At 42.8% G+C, this 24,598-nt stretch overlaps 1 protein-coding gene across 2 annotated transcripts in view; it reads left to right on the top strand.

Moving 5' to 3' along the window:
- GABRB3 (gamma-aminobutyric acid type A receptor subunit beta3) overlaps positions 1 to 24,598 on the top strand; it is a 200,545-nt gene that overhangs the window by 96,835 nt on the left and 79,112 nt on the right. Inside the window, exons 1-3 of one of the 2 annotated variants that reach the window (XM_081197582.1) lie at positions 7,347 to 7,606; positions 7,958 to 8,049; positions 8,219 to 8,286. In XM_081197582.1, coding sequence (XP_081053708.1) covers positions 7,527 to 7,606; positions 7,958 to 8,049; positions 8,219 to 8,286 — 240 coding nt within the window. In that variant the 5' untranslated portion in view covers positions 7,347 to 7,526. Of the gene's footprint in view, positions 1 to 7,346; positions 7,607 to 7,957; positions 8,050 to 8,218; positions 8,287 to 24,598 lie in introns of those variants that run through there. The other variant, XM_081197581.1, reaches the window with a different exon arrangement.

Below are 24,598 nucleotides of genomic sequence, written 5' to 3'. Positions count from 1 at the left end.
TTAAAAAAAATCAATTCACTCATTTAATAATGCCAATGGTTCCAACTATTATCAAATTTTTGGGCTTCTTTTTTTTCAAAATATACCGTAATAAACAGATATTCTGAGGTCTAGAAGAACTGCGTGCATCTTTTCATCAAATATATATAGATATAAAGCTAAATATTGCCTTGAAAATCTGCATGTCTGACTAAATAAAGCATGGAAGAAGGAACTGATTTACCCTACCAAGGAACTTAAAGTATTTTATTCTGAGCTACTCTCCCCCACCCCACACACAGGTGAAATTATGGGTGGAAAAGTTGATGAAGGAAAAAATTTTGAGCAGAAAACTCAGAGAATAGGATTAAATAAATCCTGCCCACTTTGATTTTATTTGATTTACTGTATTTCTCAGTTACTTTTCATTCAAATGAATCTCAAAGTGGCTTACAAACAATGAATAACAATAACAGAATGAACATAATAGAACAAATACAGATAAATCATATAAAATAACTAACAAATCATCAATAAAACAATCACAATCTATTAAACACTATTAACAGCACCGCAATTAAAAATAATCTGAACATCACAATTACAGCAACTCTGATTAAAAAATCAATACAGCATTTATAATCTATCAAACAATATTAACACTAACAAAATAGCAGCTAAAAAAAAAACTATCTAAGCACTGTTTAGTTCATACAGACTGTATTTTGAATTACTCAAGTTATTCTCTCTTCCTCTTCTCCAGCTTACAAACTTTGAAACTTCTTTCTAAGTTTGAACTGGTTTATTGTTTTGTAGTGCCAAATAACAATAAAACCCACCCACTTTCTCCCGCCGCTTTTCCTCTGCCCAAACTTTCAGACTCCCAAGGCAGCTTTTGATTAAAACATAACTGGGGGAAAGAAACACACAACTGTATATCATGTCTAGTTTGGCCCCAGAGAGAGAGGGGGGGAAATCTTGAAAATGATGTATGGTTTTTGTTTTTTAATCAGAGCACATGGCTATTCATAGAAGCTGACATTTGCTTTCCTGAGAACTTGTATCTGTGACTGATAGGTTTTGGGCAACTTACCAAAATGGGGTTTATAACATACTGGCTTATCAGACATAGCAATGTCTTAAGTCTAAAAGAAGGAGAGGCTGGGTATTGTTGCAGGAGTACCACACATGTTCTGATGAAATACGTTCTTTATTTGACCATAAAGTGCACACCTAGGCATAGTTCAGTTCTACAGGCACAGTAATATTCTACGTAATAAAGTTATGACACTGACACCTGTCATACCATATGCTCTAGAGAATATTAAGACTGCAGTGGAAAATTCCATTTATGATCTCAGTGTACAACTGCACTGATTAATTTCCCAGGCCTGAAAAGCAAATGCAGTCTTCATCAACAGCCATGAAATTACCATAATGTAACAGAGCGCAGGGTTGGTGGGTGGGGGGAATCAAACCCAGCAAACTTAATACAAACAAAAAACCTGGTCAGCAACTGTTTTTCTTGGGGGGGGGGGCGAGTTTGAGGTAGGAGTAACTGGGGAGGCAACATCTCTGCTAGCATCTTTTAAAGTAGAGGTGGCAAAATTGACAAAATGTGGCCCTCCAAGTCTTTCCATCTGGCCCTCAGAACTCTCACGATGCCAGGCATAGGCAAACTCTGGCCCTCCAGATGTTTGGGACTACAATTCCCATCATACCTGACCACTGGCCCTGTTAGCTGGGGATGATGATAATTGTAGTCCCAAACATTTGGAGGGCCAGAGTTTGCCTATTCCTGCACTAGGCCATTTCCTCTTCCCAGGCCACACCCTTCACTGGCCCCATTCTGCACTATCCTTGGCCCATGCATTAGCACAGCTCAGTTCATTAGAGCATGGTGCTGATAACGCCGAAGGTTGCAGGTTCAATCCTTGTATGGGACACCTGAATATTCCTGCATTGCAGGGGGTTGGATTAGATGATCCTAAGGATACCTTCCAACTCTGAATGTTTCTAGCTGGTTGGACTATGTCCTTGAATTGTGATACCTTAAGGAACAGACGCCAAAGAAGTCACAATTCCTTTTTTCAATACTTTCTTCACAGCAGTTGCATTTATTCACTACAGTAATATTGCAATGCAGCATTTTTATTTTATTTTATTTTTTAATCCCAATGCAGCTAAAGTAGTACCAGATTTTGCAATTATGCACATAACTGGAAGAAGCCCTAGAGCAGATTAAACAAGTGTTGTCCACTCTCTTCACTATATTAGTCCAGCTTTGATGAGCACAGGTGGTCTTAAAACGATTAACAGAATTCCCTTATTAATAACCTGTATGTATCTTACAAGATAGTATTGCTGTTAAGTTTGGAGCACATCAGAGGAGCAATCCAGCCAAAGTTAAGCTCTTTAACTCACCCTTTGAAACACGTGCTTAGCTCCCACACATTGAAATCATATTTAACCGTGCTTGCTTTGGTTGAATTATGCCCTACATAAAGAAAGTGTGAACACAGATATTACATTTTAAGCAATGAGGCTAGTCCATTTGGGGAAATTGGGCAAGGTCCCATCAATGTTATCCCATTTCCACCTGCCTGCCTTTTTACTGACAAGCAGCCCAGGGGTGGGGGGTGGGGGGCACAGCCTGTCAGTTTGCTTCTCCTTAGATTCAGTGTTGCCCTTATAAAACTCACCTAGGAGCAGAATGGGAACAAAACTATAATTAGTTGATTGTGCCTGTTATTGGCTGTGGCTCTACCTACTGTTCGGCTCCCTCCTTTCCATCCTACCAATACCAATAGTCACCAGTCTCCACTGATTTTAAGTGGAGCAGAAGCAGTCTGGTGGTGACATTGCTCACCTTGAAACCCTTGTCTTGAGATCATGCTCTGGGGGATGGAAAGATTTTGCATGCTTCAGGCCACACTGGAGGAAAACATGCAGTTATGTTATCTAGTATGGCTAGTAGCATGCTAGGACTATACTGACCATTTCTTCTGAATAGAACCAAGGTACGATTGCACTCTTACTGATCCAGTGTGTTTGATTTGCCAATGTCTTTGTAACTCTGATTGCAAAGCCAAAAGTTCATTCCTTGCCCAAGAGTATTCATCTATCGTGACTGCTCTTATTGAGAGTAACATATGCCTTTTTCAAATCCTGATGAACCAGCATACATTGGTTTATGGTATGGCAAGCTCACAATTTTTGTCAAGTTTCATTTTTGTCCTAGAACATCCCCTCCCCACAACACACGGGTGCCAGCAGTGCCATTTAGGAAGGGCACACACCCCTGTACATTTTGAATTTAATGGGAATATTCCACAGAAGCATCTATTCCCCCCCCCCGGCAAACTCACTGTTTTCGTGCACTCAGTTACTATTGTTATGATGCATGAAAACCATGTGGTCCTAGGCACATTTACTCAGAAGCAAATTTCACTGATGTCAGTGGGACTTACTCTCAAATCCTTATAGGACCGCAACCTGAATACAGTCGTACCTTGGTTGCCGAACGACTTGGGACTTGTACGTTTCGGCTCCAGAACAATCAAAAACTGGAAGTGAGTGTTCTAGTTCTCAAATGATTTTGAGAAGCCGAACGTCCGGTGTGGCTTCCACGGCTTCCGATCAGCTGCAGAAGCTTCCTGCAGCCGATCAGAAGCCACGCTTTGGCTTCAAAACATTTTGGAAGTCGAATGTACTTCCGTAACGGATTCCATTTGACTTCCAAGATACAGCTGTATGTGTTTATAAAGCACATTGTTTTCTCCCCTGCAATTTAATGCTTAGTAAGCTTTTTGTTGTTTCTGATAATCCTGTCTTCTCCCACCCACCAATCAGAACCTGATACCTCTTTTCTCTTCACTAGTGAAATCTGTAATGGCACACACAATGTGTACCTCCTCTTTCTCAAATTGTTTTCCATTGTTTCCTTGAAGAGAAAAACACACATGCATGCCAGTTTGCCAAAAGAGGATAGGCAAAGACCTGGAAATGAGAATTAGCCAGCTGAATTGATAAGAGTAACAAGATTCAGTTTCCACCAGAGGAAAACTCCCAAGTCACTGGGTGGCTTCTGGTATTATTCCACATTTTTTAAAATTGCAGTCTAAAAAAACACATGCCATCTTATGTTTAAATAATATCAAATAACACATTATGATCGTTTCAAATTTGTAAAGGATCACACGGAAGTAAGAACCCAGAGAAGCAAACAAATGCTCCATATCCATAATAAATTAAACCTCTCCCCCCCCCCCCCAATAGACTATCAGCAAGCAAACAGAAATTTCACAGCAAAGCTAAATGGGAGAAATAACCTTATAATTATAACAGATTTTACACATCTTACACAAGTGTTGATTTGTTCACACCTCACATTTCCTTCCAATTTGCCTATATAGGGCATTACTCAGAAACACAATGTCCGATGATGATGTATATTCCCTTAATAAGAAACCTCGTTCTTTTTTTAAACAAGAAAAAATATATCTTCCAATGCGTTATAGATTTTAAAGAGAAAGCTGAATATGTATGAGTTGGAAACTATGTAGAAGGCTGGGTAAGTGGAGCCAAGATAGTCACGTCTCAGTTTAGCCTCATTCCAGGTCGGCAAGATAGGGCAGAACAGCTGCATTAGTAGGCATAAGATCCCTGAAGTCAGGCAAATGCATGATTATTTAATGTTATTGTTATATCTCAGAGAGCTGAGGCCCCAGGTCCCTTTTGGGTTGACAGAGGATCTATGGCACAAAACTTGAAGTACCGCAGATTATAGCGACCACAAGGAGAACTATCCAGCCTGTTAAGTATTCTATGGCTCTTTGTGGGCAAATTCATGCAGGCTTATGGCCAAAGCTCAGTGGTGCCAATGGAAGCTTCTCTGCCTTGCCCAAATAGCAACTTGGTGAAGGGCTTTGGGGGGTGGAGGGGGAGGGGACTATGGTGCAGGAGAAAAGAATTAAACCCACCTCCCCATGTGGTACAACCCTAATCCTGCCTGGGGCCACAAGAGTTGCTATTGACACTTCCGGGGGGGGGGAGGCAACTTCAAAGCTGTCTTCACATGTTAAACATGTGAAGGGGTTCCATGTAAGTCAGAGCAGAGCAGAGCAGAGATTCAGGCTTGAGCAGGACCTTGGACAGCTCCAAATAGCATCAAAGCCAAGCCCAGGCCTGGAGAGGAGCATAAAAGCAGGAACCATTGGTTGCTAGAGATGTCTTGTAAAGACAGGTCTTTGGCCCAGCCTTTCCCTGACTGTACCCTGTTATATATGTCTGAATCCCCTGAATCCCTGTTTTATTTGGTTTTATATACTTTTCTATGTTTTTATGCTATCGTTTCATTGGCTTTACGTTGCAGTTTCGTTTTAATGATATTGTTTGTTTTGCATTGTATACAAATAGAGATTTCAAAAAATATTAAGCACCTTATAAATGCTTTAAAATAAATTAAACTGGCTACAGCAAAAAAAAAAAAAAAAAACACACCACACACACACCCAAAGAGGGCTACCGTGACACATTGCTTTGCTCTCAAGGCTGGGAACTAGGGAGTTGTGCCAAGGGCTCCTTGAGGCGGAGAGGGTTTTGAGAGGTGGCACCATCCATAGAAGGAAGTGCCAAGCCTATGGGGCAAGAATGCAGAAAGGACAGAGCAGACAGCCTTTGGAATGCCCTGGTTGGTGGAGCTAGAGAAGCAAAAATATCATTAAAAGGGATGTAGCAGGCTACAAGATCAGAAAGCCCTGCAGGGCAAAGTCATGGGAGGGGGTTGAAGGTAAAGTGAAGGCAGGAGTGCCAACTTGGCCCGGTGACCGTGGGTGCATGGCCCTGGCACTGAAATTTGTGGGTGCCCAGCCCCTTCATGGGGAATTTTGTGAGAGCTCAGGCACCCAGGGAGTTGGCACCTATGAGTGAAGAAGCTTGCACTGCGTACAGGAAGAGGGCTGCTGCAAGGAGGGTTGCTGCTGGACTCACCTTTGGGTTGCCCTCCCATGGCTGCAATCACCTAGTGTTCTGTGGGGCATGTGAACCGACCTTTCATGTGGGGAAACCTGCGCCAAGAAAGGACACCTCTGCAGTCTTCCTGGCCTCAGGAAGGAAGGAAATGAAGGGCACCAGGACTGATGGATGGCGCATGAAGTCTTTGCTCTTTCACCTTGCGGGTTTATTTATTGTGAGCCTGTGGGGAAAGCAGGGTATAAAAGAAAGAAATCTCAGCACACAATCACAGAATGGCAAAGTTGGTCATCTGGTCGTACCCCCTGCAATGCTGGACCCTTTACTGTAGCATCCATTCCCTGGTGGTCTAGTGGTTAGGATTTGTTGCGGCCCGAGTTTGATTCCCAGTCAGGGGAAAGAAAGAAAAACTATAGCATCCATGACAGACAGATGGCCATCCAACCATAGCTGTCAACCTTTCCTTTTTTTTTGGCGGGAAATTCCCTTATTTCAGCGCCGTTTCCCACTGCTATCCCTGATTGTTAGGTATCCCGTAGACTGTCTCCGGGACAGGTGAGGCTGCTGATCCCTTATTTTCAAATCCGAAAGCTGACAGCTATGCATCCAACCTCTGCCCGAAAACCTCCAAGCAAGGAAAGTCCCCAACCTCCCAGCAGATGCATGGGAGGAGCAGTTTATGAGGGGAAACTTCGTAGCCCAGCCCCTGAGGAAGCGGCCTAAACTTGGGCTGCTTTCCTAGGCCCTTCGAGGCCCACTAGCCACTGGCAGCCAGCAAGGCCAAGAGGGGGCGAGTCCTCGGCGCTGAGGGCGGCTCTCCTCGGAGGGCCTAGCCCCTCGGCTCCCGGCCATGCCCTCGCTCCGTCCGCACACGCCCCTCTAGGTGGCCCCGCGCTGCGCCTCGCGCCTCGGAGGAGAAGCTGCACCTGTGGCTGCCGCCGCCTGTCCCACGCCTGCTTTGGCGCGCGAGGCTCCACCCGGCTCGCGCCTGAATGCGCGCCCGGCATTGGCGCTGTCGCCAGCCGCCGCCTGACTGGAGGCAGCACTAAGCGGAGGAGGGCGGGAAGGCGGCTGCTGCTGCTGGTTCCTACTGAGGCCTCAGCTTGGCCCCAGGCGCCCGGCCACAAGGGCTCTCCGGGGGTGCCTGCGTGGCATGGACGGCGCCCAGAGGAGCCGAGCAGAGTCTCCTCGCGGGAGAAGGCGGCGGCGGCGCCCGTCCGAGCTCGGCGCCCGCAGCTCGCCGGTGCCCTGAGCGCCAAGTCTGAGCCGCGGCGCTCCCTCCCTGGGCGAGGCGTGTGGGGAGGTGGGGGGGGAGGACCGGGCGGCGCGGGGTGGGGGTGTTGGGGGGGCAGTTCTCCTCAGCTGCCTCTCTCTCGCTCTCCTCAAGAGCTTCGCCTCAGCCTCCTGCGCTGGGCGGGAGGGGTGGGCGGGGGGAGCGTCGGAGGAGAGAGAGAGGCAGGCGAGGGGACTGTCGCCTCCGCCTCTTCCTCGGCGGCTCTCGGGCAGCCGGAACCGCACGCGGCCGCGGCGGCAGCTGCTGCTGCTGCGGCGGGAAGGGAGCCCGGAGCGGAGGGATGTGGGGCTTGGGACGAGGCAGGATCTTCGGCGTCTTCTCCGCTCCGGTCCTGGTGGCCGTGGTCTGCTGCGCCCAGAGGTAGGAGCGGCGCCTGGCGGGGAGGGGAGGGAGGGGACGCCGCGAGGGGGGGGGAGGGCTGCGGCTCGACCAGCCACCCGAACTGACCAGAGCTTCCTTTTCTGCCCCCCTTGCCGACCTCTCTCTCCTCCTCTGTCCCTGCCTCGCTCCTTCGCCTTTCTTTCTCTCGCCCCTCCTTGTCGCCGATTTGCATCTCTTCCCATTTATCGCTTCACTTTTCCTCACCCCCCCTTTATTTATTTTTTTAAACCCTCCCCATCTTTTCGGACTTTTCTTATCCCTCTCACCCTTTTCAATCTCAACCCCCCCCCCTTTTCAAATTTCTCCTCAAACTCCTCCTTTCCCCCACAGTGTGAGCGATCATGGGAACATGTCCTTCGTGAAAGAAACGGTGGATAAATTGCTGAAAGGCTACGACATTCGCCTCAGACCGGATTTTGGAGGTGAGTCTCTGGTTTGGTGTCTCTTGTTCTTGTCTGTCTCCGATTCTGTGCGGGGTTTTTTTTTCCTTGGGGAGGGGGGAGGAGGAATATTCTTGAGAGAGAGGAGGGGGGACACACATGTTTCTACCAAGTGTGGGGCCAAGTGACGCCGTCTCCTGTTCTCCATTAGGCCCCCCAGTGAACGTCGGGATGAACATAGACATTGCCAGCATCGACATGGTGTCAGAAGTCAACATGGTGAGTAGGTCTCTGGTGACTTCGGCATGGACATGGCTGGCAACTTACTGTGTTGGATGTCAGGCTTTTTCAATGGTCCTGAACCTCGGTTTTGGTGATCACGCTCAGAGGCAGAGGAATCATGGAATTGTAGAGTTGGATGGGACCCCAGGGCCACCTATTCTAGTCTGCGTCTAGTCTCCAGGAAGCTGGAGTGTGTTTAGGAGGGGCAGTAGGTGGAAGGGTGTTGAATAAGAGGCCCTTTCAGCCAGAGAGCACCTGGGCTGAAAGTTTTGACAAGTGCCGGAAACAAGCAGTTGCTAATCTTTGGCATTTTCTGTCGGAGGTGACCCTGGCCCCTGTTATATATACATTGAGCCTCCCCATAATGGTTTGTGATGCTACTCTCTGCTGCTTGGCGAGGACCGCTTGTTGATTTGAGAAGTTGTAATGCAGCAAAAGCCGGTCTAATGGCTGGCTTGGGTGTGTCAGACGCAGTTAGTACTTGCATGTGGGGGTGTTCAGTTGATGGCAGCAGAGTAGACTGCATGCTGAAGGGGATAAAGCAGGATTTCAGAGTGCTGTCTCAGGTGCTGAAAGGGAACTTCTGTTGCCCAGATGCATCTGTTGTTCCTGCTGCTTGCTGGGATTGCAGATGTCACCCTAATCAGAGTTTTAAAACTGCACTGCTTGTATTGTGTGTGAAGGAGGCATTGCACTGTCTAAATCATGACCTGGTTCCACTTAAAAAACCCATGCTGCTTGTCACCGCTGTAGAGCATGGAACATTTCAAATAATAAGTGCAAATAACTTCAAACCAAGTAACAAATGTGTGGCTTTGCCATGCGGCAAATGTTTTTGGCACATGAGAACTTACGCTGCATCCTATTCTCACTTTCCTGGGAGTAAACCACAATGATGTTAATGAGACTTACTTCTCTGTGTACGTTTGCACTGTTAAAAGTAAAAGATATATCACAATAGAGCTGGGATCTCACTAATGACCTGGGTAGGGAAACTTTCCCCCCAATATTAAATGGAATATATGTGCAAGCACTTTATCGTATTTTGCAGTCCTAAATATGCCTTGTTGAAATGCTTCATTTACAAAAAAAAATCTCTAGAAGACTTCTTGTAAGAACTATGGCATTAATATCAAACATATCTAAAAGTCTCAAGTTAGTATTAATATATTATGCTAATGGGTTTTTTTTTACTTCTATTTATATGTTCTTTAGTAATAAACATGTTGGGTGCTATGCTGTTTGAAAATAAATAAAAGAGAATGTATCAAAAGTGTTTTAAAGAATAAACAGAATAGAGGAAATATTAGAGAGAAACTATTTTAAGATGCTTTCTAATCCTCTACAAAACTGGATAAAGTAGTTTTTTTAAATCCCTTTTGTTGTGCTTCATTGTATGTTTAGAATGTGTTGTATAGATTGAATTTATTTGACCCAATAGATTACTGTATTCTTAATACAATTATGAGCAGAATAAATTACTTTTTTGTGTTTGGTTGTTTGGAAAATCTTAAAAGGTGTGCCTTCTGCAGAAGAAACAGATTGATTAAAATATGTTGACATATTACTTGTTACTTAGAAGTTAAAAACATGACGGTTATTTACTATTGAACCCAATACCTTTACAATCGCTAAATGATTTTGATTGTCAGATTTATTAAGCTCAGAAGTTATTTGTGTTTCTATAGTTATTTGGTGATTCATGATGGTCTCAAATAATACAAGAGGCAGGTTTCCTGTTCTCAGATGGCACACTGGTTCTTAACACAATATTGAACACATTACTTATCTGCCCTGGAAAATATCAATTGTGGCTTCTCATTGTTTCCTCTTATGCTGTTTTATATTTAGTACTCCAATCCTAACCAAATTTTCTAGGGAATAAGGTTCCTTTTGGATGTGGTAGAGAAGTGCAGTGAACAGGAAACACAAATTAAGTGTACTTCCTGTCTTTCTGTATATCATCAAATTAGAAACAGCTTCCCATTCCAATGGGTGCTTTCCAGTATTAATCATGCTTAGATAAGACCTAGTGAAATCTCTATCTACTGTGAGTATAACATATTTGGTTATCACCCATTGATTTTAATGGGCCTTGTTTCTAAGTACTTCTGTGTAGGACTGTATCCTAATGCCTTGACAGCTTAACCTATTATCTACACTTCTTTTTGAGTAGGTGTTTACTGTTTTTCAACTTCAGGAAATGCTGGTGGATATTTTCAGAGTATTTTCTTCAAAGGGTGTTGGCCCAAAATAGCTGAGGAAGCCTCAAATGAAATTAGAAGGAAACAGAACACACAAGTCATTGTTTTGTGATATAATGCAAACTTAAAACACGTGTTCTGTACCCTCGGTTACTGTCAACTCAGGGCAGAGATGTGGTCCCAGCTCTGTGTTTTGAGGTAATGAGGATTCTGGAGGAAGACCATCCAGAAGGTTAGCCAGGTTTGTCTTACAGCACCTTGAAGACTAACAATTTGATGATAGCATAAGCTTTTGTGGACTACAGTACATTATCCAGAGTTACAGTATGTTATTCAGAGTTGCAGATACAGGTATACATAGTGGCTAGGAAGAGGATTGTAAACAGTGAGGTCAGAAGGAAATTAAATTCAGGGAAGTTCATTTCCTTGATTCTTAAGGTTTTTTGGTGCTGCAAGTCTCTTTGTTGTTTCTGGAACAAGAAGCCACTTGGAGCAACACCTTCCTAAGTACACCAATTCATAGCTGCAGATGCCTTGTCCATTGTCCTCCCCTTGCCCTCACAACTGGGGAAATAATGGAAAGCTGTTAGGGCCAGGGTAGGATTTTCAGGGAAGACACTAGCTGCTCCTGCTAAATTTGTAAGCAGGATGTGATGAAAACATATATTGTATATCCTCAGCATCTGCTCAATTAGATCTCCAATAAAAATAGTCAGGACTGGAGATTTTTTTCAGGTTGGCAAATTGGTATAGCCATAAGTTGAATTGGCTTTAAGTTGCCTGAACTTTGCTGCTGCAACTAGTTATAATAAAATGTCTATACTGCCTTCCCTGCCTCCAGTATTTGCAGAGAGTGCATGGAAGAAAAGACCTCATTGCTCAATTATGGCCCTTCCCCATAGTAATTGGTAAACAACTCTGGAATCTATTGCTGTTTTATATAGTCTGCCGCAAAGTGCCTATAATTGGAAGAATATATTTAGTTTTAAATCTGTACCTCCGTATGCCCAGTACTTAATCACATTTATTCATCAGTGGGTCCTGAAACATTGCAGGGTTCTGATTTATTAGGCCATGTCACATGATGAATGGGATGTTTAAAATAAACAGCTTAAGTAATGAATACAAGCATGACAGGGACAGAACATATATTCCATCTAGTCTGGTACCCAGTTAATTGATTATCCTAAGAATCCCTTGACAGCTACAGATGTAGGTTGAAACGTCTCGCGCAAATGGCTATCTACTTCATGTTATATGTCCTGATTCTTGAGACACAGATTTGAGCAGGGCTTATGTCCCCCAAGAAGCAATTGGTGACATTTAATTTCTGCAGTTGTGCACTCTGTTCTACATACAAGTGAGGTTAGTAATTTGTTTAGAAAATAGGAAAATGCCAGTCATGGTTGGGAGGTGGTTTATTGTGTAGTCTAAGCTGCTGTTGCTGGGTGAGAAGTGAATCTGAGCAATGCGATACAGGGTGTTCGGGTCTTCAAACCCATTCTGCTGTGAAAACCACCATATTAGGTTGTGGAAAGGGGGTACAGTGAGAGTTCCCCAGCCTATCTCCTGTTAAAGGTGTTTGGGGCCATGGCTTCATAGAGAGAGAATTAAACCATGTGGAAATCTTAACTTACAGCTAGAGGGTGCAAAGAAGGGAGCCAGAAACTGACTTTTATGATAGATAGGATGAATGTGAAAGGGGGGGGCATAACACAAGGACCCCTAGCAATGAGATGTACAGTACTGTACATCCTTGGGGGATTCCTGTTACCCTTTTCATTCCAACCACAATTGTGCTCCCTTCGCAAGTGTAGTACTTCTCTACACTGGAGAAAATGGTAACTAGGGGTGAAATCCAACAGTGCAATAAGTTTCAGCTGTGCAATGGAACTTCCTTGCACTCTCCTCTCCCTGTGTGCCCCCTATGCCCCCTATAAATATGTTCCAGTGGGTTGGGGAAACTTCCAGAATAGATTCAGGGGAAGCACAGGGAGGGGAGAGGGCAGGGAAGTTCTACTGCACAGCTGAAACTCCGTGTGCTAGCTGAACTACTTCCCCATTTGCTTATATGGGAGAAAATAAACAGTACAGATAGTAGCCCATTTCCTTTGTGGCATGGAACTTGATGGAAACTACTGGGAAACAGATCTGCTCCTTTCTTCATGCCCTCTGCCTCTCTGTATAATGCATAAGCCACTTTCATTTACTTACCGGTAAGTAAATGAAACTCCGGGAGCTGCCCTTTTCTATGGCAGGGGTTCCCAAACTTTGGGTTCTGGACCACCAATGGTCTGCAAGCTTCATTCCACCGGTCTGCAGCATATCTGTGTATTCGTGGTTGAAGACGGGAGACAGCACAGCCATTGTATTAAATATTCATATAGATTTTTTTTTTTGCAATTTTATTGCTTCTTTCATTTCTTATATTGTATTTCATTGTATTGCAATTCAAATTCCATGGAATTCAAATTGCGCTGCAATAAAATACACTGTATAAGAAATAAAATAAGATATTAAAATCATACAACATCTAGCACAACACATTACAAATGCTACCACAGACAGAAAAACCATTAAGAGGTCCAACAAGATGATCAGCAATTTTCAGGTGATCTGTGGCAGGAAAAGTTTTTGAACCACTGTTCTGTGGTATCTCTGGTAAATAAAATTTATTAATTACAGGCAATCTGATTTTACCAGAAACCTTGTTAAAATGTGCACCACTTATATTTACTGTGGCTTGTATTTGATGAAATCACGCTCATGTTGGACCCTTTGAAATCATTCGTCTTAAACATGACTAACTTAAATTCGTCAGTTTTAATGTGTCTAGATGAAGCTGTTTTCATAACTACAGTGTGTTTCATCATCCTGTTGGGACTCTCTGCTTGTCAGACTATATTTTCATATAATTAAGCTTCAGGATACTCCAGAATGTAAAGATTAGTGCTTGATTTAAAACAACAACATCTTTTTTTTTACATAACATCATTCTGAAATGAATATATAAGCGGTAGATCAACCATCATATTGGTTGTCCACATTAGAATTATTAATCAGATGCATGTAATACCAAGATGATACTGTGGTTTTTAAATTTTTAACCTCAGTAATTATTAAAGCATTTCAGGCACACTCTTTAAACCTGGTAGTGGTAATGATACTAATTTATTTGATTTAAACCTAGACATTGGAATCAGCTTTTTGCATAATTGGTCTATTAAAACCTGAACTCTACCTTAAAGATAGAGGATTAATGTATTCAAATAAATCAAATTACTAGAACTGTTTTTACCATAGTACCTTAAAGGCAGCACACAATTTGACTGTCAATTATATTATAGGCTTTGTTACAAGTATTGTAGCACAGCATATATAATCAAATCCAATTCTTAGCGCGCGCACGCACACACACACACACACACACACACATATATATATCCCAGCCTATTATAAAGCTGCAAATGTAAACTTCAATTAAGTAAAATGCTAGCTTATGGAGTTCTAGATGCTCAACAGGAGTTTATTTACATTTTAGAATTTTGCCTCCTTATGCTGAAATGGATAAAAATAGGACATTTTCTCTAAGGAATTGTCTGCTGCTAGATATGATTTATGGAGTAAGAGAAGAGTGTTTTGAGTGGGCCTGTACTAAGTGTCTTCACTTGAGGTTTCTTTTCCCCAAAAAGATGTCCAGAGTTATGTTGAACATCTGCTAGGGATCAAAAGGTAGCTTTAAATAGCCTTCCAAGCTCCTCTACAACGTCTCTCAAGTTTTTATACATCCTAGTAATGCTCTAACTACCGTATTTACTCAAGTCTAATGTGCCATCGAATCTAATGTGCACCTCAGTTTTCAGAACCTTGGAACCCTCAAAAGTATTTGCTGGTGAATGTAAATGCACCATCGAGTCTTATGTGCACCTTAATTTTTGCAATGTAATTTGGCCCCAAAAAGGTGAGCATTAGATTTGAGTAAATATGGTATATGTCAATCAGCTGATGGTTAGGGGGTCCAGCAGACTTGGCAGAGCTTTTGTTACATATCTAGCTCCATCATCAAAAAAGAACAGAACAGCACCTTATTACTTGCAGTTCTGTGCCCTGTTTTAACCTCCCCACTGAACCAAAATGATGTTCAGAGATTAGATGGTGTTTTTTAGATGTCTCCTTCCTTTTTTTCCAGATTTGAGGCATTAAAGGATGGCGTTGAGCATGCTAATAATGTATCTATTTCTGAGTAAATGCAGTCTGATTCGTACATTCAATAACCAATGTAAAATTGAACGTAATTAGGGTTTGCAAAAGTAAGGTTGATTTGCAGTTGAGAATCAATTCTTAGTAGCTGGCTTAATTTGTCTTAGAATGTCTGTTCAACTTGCTTAGAATCCTTTGGAGACTGCACTTAGTCTAGAAGATGAATGTGTTTCCTGATCTATACCAGAGCGAGCATATAGGACACACATTTTATACAAGCATCTCTCAGCACACTAAAATGCAATAATAAGGTGGTGCTACTAATCCAGGCAATGGTGAAAATTTAAGATAATTTATATGGGAATTTATCTCCAGGAAATGAGTCTTAATTTGGTGGGTGGGGGAGGCACTATGGGTTTTCCAACATTTGCTAGCTTCTCCCAGGTCAGGTCAACTTGTTACAAAAGCCTGACAGTGAAGACTCAGGGGAGCTGTTCACAGCTATCCGAGTACATTTTTGCTATAAAGTTATTGAAGATGGTGAGGTTAAGTGTGCTTTGCTGCAGAAACAAAATCTGGCAAATCTAGACCAACCAGACTGTTTCGAGACTGGTGTAGCTATGTGTTTCTGAGAAACATATACTGTGTGAGCAGCTTGCTTATGCCTCCCCCATACTGTGCTTGTATTAAAATCAGAAAGAGTGAAGTAGCATAAGCTGTGACCCATGTTATTTATATATTTGTTTTCAGAATTTATATACTGCCCTTCACCTAGAAGTCACAGAGCAGGCCACAACATAATAAAATCCTTTAAAATGAAACATGTGCAGATCCCACTATACAAACCTAATTCGTTCCTGGAAAAATAGTTCATAAGGCAACTGTTTGCAGAGTGACCTGAACATTTCCATCATTTAAGGGGAAAATTCCATTGAGTTTCTGACCCAGAACAGCTTTGCCCCTAAATTAAAAACAAACAAACAAACAAACAAACTAAAAAGCATAGATTGGTGAAGGATGGCAGATTAGATGACAAGCAAACTTCTATTTCTCTCCATGTTGATTCAATTTGCATCCAAGTTCAGCCATGTAATATGAATGTTCTCCTTACAAAGGATCAGTCAAATTGACTTCCTCTTCCTCTTCAGTAGAAGCATAGAATTGTAGAGTTGGAAGGGACCCAGAGGGCAGTGGCATAGCGTGGGGGTGCAGGGGGGGCCAGCCGCACCGGGCGCAACATCTGGGGGTTAGGGTTAGGGGGCGCAAATTACTTGCCTTGCCCCGGGTGCTGACAACCCACGCTACGCCACTGCCAGAGGGTCATCTGGTCCAACCTCCTGAAATGCAGGAATCTCAACTAGATTACACATATACGGATGGCCATCCAGCCTCCGCTTAAAAACCTCCAAGGAAGGAGAGTCTTTAGCCTCTCATGGGAGTCTGTTCCACTGTCAAACATCTCTTACTGTCAGAAAGTTCTTCCCAGTGTTTAGCTGGAATCTCCTTTCTTGAATCCATTGCTTTGGGTCCTAGCCTCTGGGGCAGGAGAAAACAAGCATTTGGCAGGCCACAGATTGCCCGTGTCTGAGTTAAGGAATGCCTTCATTTGGTTACATGGATCCTGGTGTGAATTCACCTCTCTGGCATTTGGCTAGAACCTTAAGAAAAAAGTTATCCACCTTCATTTCCACCCAAAAAACTTAAAGGTGCCCAGGAATTATTGCCCCAGCCTGAACGCAGCTCATTCCCAGGATTAAAGTAAGAGAAGAAAATGTAGGATTAATTCTCGCTCTCACATCCTTTCCAAATGTTTCAGCTTTAAGGCATCTCCAAAACATGTGAACTAAATTGGCAGAAAGTTCCTAGGCACACACAGGCATCATTATCACTAAGTCCAAGATGGTACAGTTTGACAGAGCACCAGTGTATTCTTAACAGAGCATTTGTGTTCCAGAGCTGCACATGTAAGGTAGTTAAATTAATGTGGGGGGGGGGGAATAGGGTTGGGGTTTTTTTGGAATCTGAATACTTTAAATCCAAATTCCACCTTGCAGTTTATTTATTTACTTTATATATAAGAGTAGTTATAAACAGCAAATTCAAGAAAAAATATCAAGATGGTGTACAGTAAAAATAAAGTTCCAAGTTTACCAAGCCCTGGGTGTGTAATTCCAATTCCAAATGCCGTAACACTCATAATGGGATCACTTTGGTTCTGATACTGTATATTTCTCCATACACCTGTATGTTTCCTACCCAGTTTTATTTGGAATGTTAGAAACAGATTTAACCAAAGAAGTTAAACATGGTCTTAACAGAGAAAAGTTCATGTTTGTGAAGTGTGTGGTTGGCTTCAAAAGGGATGGTTGAAAAGACTGCCAGATCCACTACTCATAGAATCATTGAATTGTGGAGTTGGAAGGGACCCTGAGGATCATTTAGTCCAACCCCCTGAAGTGCAGGAATAGGCAGCTGTCCCATACAGGGATCAAACCTGCAACCTTTTCATTATCAGCACCATGCTCTAACCAGCTGATCTATCATTTCTCTGAAGCATGGGAAGGGGAAGGCAAGCATGGTCCCATTATATACCGTACTTTTCTGTGTATAAGACAAAAATTTTTTACCTTAAAACAATGCTTAGAAATTGGGGTCCTCTTATACATGGGCAGTGCAGACGGGGGTTGGTGGAAAGGATTTCTATCTTGAGTAGTAGATTGTCACTGGCGTTATTGCGGGTGATAAGCTGCTACAGCAATGTCTGCTTGCGATTGGTCGCTGTTACTAGAATGTCCGCTGGCGATTGGTTGCTGCTGCAGCAATGGCTGCTGGTGATTGGGCTCTGTTGCGGCAATTGGGCGCGTGATTGGCGGCTACTGGTGTCGATTGGAAATAGGATAGGAGGCTTCTGCATTGCGTCCGATCGCAAGCATTTGGAATTTGGGGGAGCTTTTTTTGGCATTCCTCCCCTTCTGGACAATCTACCCCCATTTTCTTAATATTGAGTCCCCAAAATTAGGGGGCGTCTTATCCACAGGGGCGTCTTATAGACAGAAGAGTATGGTAAATGTAAAGCAAATTTGAGGATTCCTCCTCAAGGAAAATATCTGAGGAACTTTGAGGGAAGGCAACTTGAGTTTGTATAAATCTAGCAACGTTTCCCAGTGCTGTTCCTAACCCTGGCCCCAATGTAGGAGTGTGTGAACTGAAACTTGTTTGCCATGAGTGCAGCCCATTTGTGATTATGTTAGTTACATCATGTCCATAAAGCATCTTCAACAGCATTTATTGTTACCCTAAGCTAGTATATTCATAAATCAATAGATCACCAGCTATTATTGTTTTAATATTTTAGTGCCAACAGTCTGCTAGATTTGGTACTGTATGTACATCATCATCTAATTGATATGTTAACACTCAACCTTGACAGCAACCTTAGCAATATTTTAGGAGCCTGTCTCCCTGTTGGTACAGCTGCTGAGATCTCTGCTCAAGTGTGTTGCCAGCTTAAATGTGTGATGGTGAGAAAATGTTATGCATTTCCCTTTTTAATTTTGTTGTTCCCACAAAGGTTGGTGCTGGATACTGATTCCAGAGGATAGTCTGCTAACAGTTTATGTTTACTGATAATTATGGATTCATTTAATTAAACGCCTACATTCCTGCATTTTCAGAAATAGTAAAGTCATTAAGGTTGAGCCAAATATAGAAGATCTAATAACATAGCTTAATAATTAGTATATTAGATATAGCGTGGTGATACAACTTTAAGAAAGTTGAGAGTTAATCACATCACATTGATAGATTACCCTGAATATTGGAGGGAATTGGGAGTTACATATGGGAATTAATAGGAGGCTGGTTAGTTTTTCACACTGGAGCAAGCTTACATGTCACTTCTCCTTCTGTTATGGTATTGTTGTTGTTGTTTGCTTTTACTGTATTTTGTATCACTTATTACACAACACCGCAGTAGCCTACATGAGAGGAGGAAAACAGAGTGCTTGATCTGAGTGTTTGAGTCTTGTGGCATTTTCCCTTCAGTAGCCTACCAGAACATCTGTGTATTTCTGTACATGAACATTTTTTCCAGTGCTCTCATAAGAGTGCTCCACTTTGGGCCTTGGGGTTGTTGGAAATCCCACCAATGGTAGTTCAGCCTGCTTGAATATTTGGCGAATGGATCGGAGTGGTCTGTGCCAACCATTTCCCCTTTCCATCTCTGCCAAATCCATCTCTCCTTTCCAGTCCAGTGCAAAGGGATTTTATATTGCGCTGCAAATCTTTTAAATGTTGGTGCCCCAGGGTTACTACATTTTAAAATGTTGGCCCAGGGAACATGATAACAGGCACCAGAAGCAGCAATTTAAAACATTCTCCGTGGATAAGGTTCCTTGTTCGTTGACTGCCAGCACCAAATTCCTTAGTACTAATTCTCACCTGCATGACTTAGCCATGCTGATTTGAGATTTGTAACAGGAGTTTCCAACCACCTCATGAGAAGAGAAGACTCCCTGGAAAAGACCCTGATGTTGTGAAAGATGGAGGGCGCAAGTAGAAGGGGACAACAGAGGACGAGATGGTTGGGCAGTGTTCTCAAAGCTACCAGCATGAGTTTACCAAACTGCGGGAGGCAGTGGAAGACAGGAGTGCCTGGCGTGCTCTGGTCCACAGGGTCACGAAGAGTCAGACACGTCTAAACGACTAAACAACAACAGGAGTTTCAGTCAGGTGGCAACAAAAGAATGGACTGTTGAAAGTGCATTCTTGCTCTTGAGATATTTGAGCATTACCTGAGCAGAGTTCTTTTTACAATTGAATGAGAGAGCAAAAGAGAACTCTGGATAACTTTGGATAACTCTGGATATTATCTCAGACACAATCCTCTGTGTAGAATGTACTCCTGTACATTAAGTGAATTTGGGAATATATTTCTTAGTCTTTCAAGAATACCTAAGCTATATAGCTATTGCGCATACAGATGTAGCTTGTGATAATTTGAAGGGCACTACATTTTTGAAGGGCTCTATATTGACGTTTATGTCTGATTGCTGATTTTGGTGTTTCGCGATAGGGTTTTTTGGGAGGAATATTTTATCCTTTGAAAATGTAATGATATTAGGAACCACTTAATGCTGCACATTCTGATTTAGTAAAGAAGATTTCTTTTGCTGCAGCTTTTGTATAGGGTATATTTTATGTAGAATCATAGAATTGTAGAGTTAGAAGGGACTCTGTGGGTCATCTAGCCCAACCCTCTGCAGTACAGGAATCTCAACTAGATCATTCATGCTCATTCAAGTTACGCTTAAAAATCTCCAAGGATCTCCAAGGAAGGAGAGTCCACCGCCTCTCATGGGAGTCTGTTCCACTGTTGAACAGCTCTTACTGCCAGAAAGTTCTTCCAGATGTATTTCACATTCACTATTCAGTGAATACAGCAGCCAGTCTTTGTTGCAAATGAGGGCTGTGTATAGAGAATGGCACATTATTAATTTGCCGCTCTGTGATCTGAACTATTACAGAAAATGATCAGATCTTGTAAGGGTGAAGGAACACTAACAAATTATGCCATCTCTGTTTCACTGCCATGTAGTCTGGCTGTCAGCCTGCCTGTCATTTGCCAGAATTACTGGTATGCAGAAAGGGGGGAAAAAGAGAGAGAGATGAGTTAGGTATCCATATAAGAAGAGACTGTACAGATTATTGCAAGTTGCTGGTTGCTTTTTTGCCTTTAGGTATCAGATGTGGCGGTGATTGCGGAAGACACTAGAATCAAACAGGATTTTCTGAAACTCATAGAATTTGCAACACCAGGCAGTTCCAATGTAATATTTAGAACAGAACCAAGGGGGGTGGGTATCCCTGAAATGGTTGTTATCACTCAAAAAGTTACCACCTCAAAAAGGTTTTGCTAGCACTCTTGGTATTTGAATACCTCAAATAAACCCAAACTGTCTGTTCATCCGTAAAAAGGTAGCAGCACACAGTGTTTAAGCATGGGTAGGCATAAAGAGTTTTAAATCCCTAGCCACATTATGCAATAGATAAAAATAGACTTATCCATTAGGATATTAGAATCACTAGGCATCCAGACGTAAAAGATAATAATGTATTTCTAAAACTGTCGGAGCTGTCTTTCTTTATCCTAGGAAGGTATGAAAAGACAAGGCATACACAGGGTGAGTCCTTTAAAAGAGGCCCTGTGGATACAGAGTACACATGTTCCACGGGGCCTCTTTTAAAAGACTCACCCTGTACTTGCATAGTTACCAATTCTTAGAAGTCCATTTCTTCCAAAGAGGCCTGGGAAGCAAGGAATCTCCATGGGGCCTGTGACTGTGGCAGCCAAAGAGAGCAATAAATTACTTCACGGCAGGAAACTCCATCTCAGTCTGGATTCTGAATCTTCCAGGAAATAGGGATCCCACCACTTGGCCAAAGGGAGTCCATTGGAACATGAACCAATCAACGCTATAGTACAAGGTTCAGGACCTTGTGAAAGGGGAATAGGAGCAGATTAAGGCATGAATGACACTGCATTTTATTAAGGGGTGGGTGGTGGGTGGGGCGGAACAAACTGAGATATGGTCGCAACTTGGAAAGACTTGGTTAGGGTCAAAGATGCAAAAGGTCCTTTCCTGTGTGTGACAAAACACACCCATACTACTTTTCTGACTCCCCCAAATGTTGTACTTGACTTTTTAAAACGGAAGACAGAATATTAAACAGGGCAGTAAATGTTGGTTACATGGGGGAACAGGGTCTAGCTGCTATAGCCAGCGTGTTCTTTCTTCTGTTTGAAATGCCGTTATTCAGGCAGGACAATTTTGTGTGTGCATAGTTGTTTATTTATTTTAAATGAGTTCTGTTTGTAGCTACAAGTCATAGGAGCTGGAAATTTATTTATTATTTAAATACTCCCTTCAGTTTTGCTTTGTGAGCAACAGAGTTCTGTGATTACTGTATTTTTCCATGACTAGGCTTTTTTTTTTTTTTACCCAAAAAAATAGGTTTAAAATTGGGGCTCGTCTTATACACGGGTAGTGCTGAGAGGTGTTTTCTTAATTTGGATTCCCCCCAAAATAGGGGGTGTCTTATACATGGGGCATCTTATACACTGAAAAATACGGTAATTTAAGAACTCAAGTCCTGCTTCGGTTTCCTGTGAAAACAGTTTTACAGAATTTCCAACATTGATAGATTTCTGTTGCTGGCTTCATGCACCCAGTAATGTGGAACTTTTACTTGTCTGGTGCTATGAGAGGTTATATATTAGGGTTACTTGTATCTGACTGCAAGGGGAAGAATCAAACAGCACTCTCCCTCCTTTGAATATCTGACGGTCTCAGTTCTTCTCCTTTCTTGCCCAGGAGTCACTTAAGCTCATCATGCAACATGGGCACGCCTCATATCATCATCCTGTAAGCCAAATACCAGACCCCATTGGCCCAACAACAGGATTTTTAAATTATTCCTCCTTTCCAAACCTGGCTGTGGATACTAAGCCATCTATAAATGGACTTAATGTAAATAGAATAGATAAGGACTTCTGGTTTGCCACTAGCAATGGAGGGAGCCTGTGATTTTGAGGAGCGCGCTGGCTGCAGATTTTGGGGGCTTAAGGGGCATGCATGTGAGCAATGTGCTCCCCAAAGATTCCAGGGTGAACCTGGAGATCCAGAAGGTCTATGGTGCCTGAAAAGAGCCCCACCCCCCGCCCAGCTATACGGTCTCGGAAGAGACAGTGATGTCTTGGTGGGTAGAGCCTCAGCACAAGGAACAATTGTCCCAACAACAAGTTGCTCCAGAATCCCTCGTTGGCTAAGTTGCAGGTTCCCCCCACCAAAAAAAGCCAAAACCAGAAAGAACCAATTTGAGAATATTGGAGAAAGAAAGAAAAAACCTTTGGAGTTAAAAAAGGTAGTCCGCTCCAGAATTGGTCTAAACAAGCTGCATGGGGATAAAATCTGACTGAGGAAGAGAAGGTAAAAAAATAAAGAGCCTGCTATGAAACCAAGTAATAGGGGGAGGTCTGAAAATGGAGACCAAACAGTATAAAGTGAAATCAGGATTTAAAGACCCCTGACTTTAAAGACTGAAAATTCCAGAGATAAGAAAAATAAACAGTAAGAATTTATGGGGGAAAGAAAACTGGCGGTGTGTAAATATCTCTCCTGCTTCTCATCCCTTTCCCTCTGTCCATACTTCTCATTTAGCAGTGGATTAGAATCAGCACACCATGCATAACCACGCACTGGAGAAATAACTTGTCCATTGTAATCTGCATCTCGTGTGCCTCATCACATGCTGAACAAATTTTCCTTTGAAGAGATGATGGTCCAGAAGAGAACCATCATCGGGGAAGTGTCTGTGTTGCCTGCAATAGAAAGAGAAATTAGGGGACCGAACTTTGAGATGAAGGGACGCAGGTGGCGCTGTGGGTAAAACCTCAGTGCCTAGGACTTGCCGATCGCATGGTCAGCGGTTCGAATCCCCGCGGCGGGGTGAGCTCCCATCTTTCGGTCCCAGCTCCTGCCCACCTAGCAGTTCAAAAGCACCCCCAAGTGCAAGTAGATAAATAGGTACCACTTTATAGCGGGAAGATAAACAGCGTTTCCGTGTGCTGCGCTGGTGCCGGCTCACCAGAGCAGCTTCGTCACGCTGGCCACGGGACCCGGAAGTGTCTCCGGACAGTGCTGGCCCCAGGCCTCTTAAGTGAGATGGGCGCACAATCCTAGAGTCGGACACGACTGGCCTGTACAGGCAGGGGTATCTTTACCTTTACCTTTACCTTTACTTTGAGATGGAGGGTCATCAGCAACTGAGGAACAAGGAGGAGCAGGGGAACAGGATGAAGAATTAAAAGTATTTAGCATCATGTAGTTGCTGGCTTCGATAGCATTCCTCCATCCTCGCTTTCTAGCTCCCTGCCTAGCTGCCCGACTGCAACAGAAACTTTGCCTACTGATGGGGCTTGCTCACAGCATCCTTTCCCCAGAACCATGTGGAGACGTTACATGGAGAAGCCAAGAATCGAGTTAACAGCATTCCCTGCAATGAGGCCAGTTAGCAACACTGCTGTTGAAGATGTTTAAAAACATTTAAAAACAAAAAAATGAAGAGGGCAACAAATAGCAGCACTAGGACTCATGCAAATCATCTTAAGGTTAAAATGGTGAGGTGACCCATTATGCTTAACTCTCCAGCAGTGATGATAGTTTGTTTGGGTGAAGTGAGTCCTACATAGTGAAGGACAACGATTTAACATTCTTGTGTCCCAACTATGGAAAACAATGAATAACAATGAATACTCCAGCTGTGTATAGGATTGTCCCAGTCAGTTTCCAACAACATCATTTGCAGAGGTCATAGGCCAAAAGTCAAAAATAACTTCTTTTGTATAAAAAGCAAAATAATGCTCAGTAATTACAAAGTGCATTGAAGTTTGATCAGTTGATCTTTACTTGGGGGGGCCAAGCTCTGAGTTTTGGAATGGAATTTCTAGAAAACAGGCACCAGGTCCTTTGATGTTATTGTAAAGTGGCTCCTTCAAAATCCATTTTTTCCCCCTGGCATGTCTGCCCATGTAGCATTGTAAATTGCTTTTAAAATTACATAAAGGAGCTTATGCTTCAAAATAGAAATCAAGAGCTTGCATAAATAATGTTCTTATCCATTAACAAGAGATGTGTTCTTTATCTTTGCATTTAGAAAAGCTATAGTGCTTCATCTTGAAACTAGAAGACCCATTTGCAGTCACTCGATGATCTTGCCCTCCTATCCATCACAGGAGGAGAGAGGGTTTTTCTGTAGGGTGGGTAGGTGCTGTCGTTTCCCCCCACATTTTAGAATAAAAAAGGGGAGATAAAATGCATTAATTCATGGGAAAGTGGGAATCACAC

The sequence above is a fragment of the Podarcis bocagei genome (genome assembly GCF_964188305.1).
Source record: "Podarcis bocagei genome assembly, chromosome: 6".
NCBI classification, from domain to species: Eukaryota; Metazoa; Chordata; class Lepidosauria; order Squamata; family Lacertidae; genus Podarcis; species Podarcis bocagei.
Note: the sequence above shows the minus strand (reverse complement) of the source record. Positions and strands in the feature narration are given on the sequence as shown.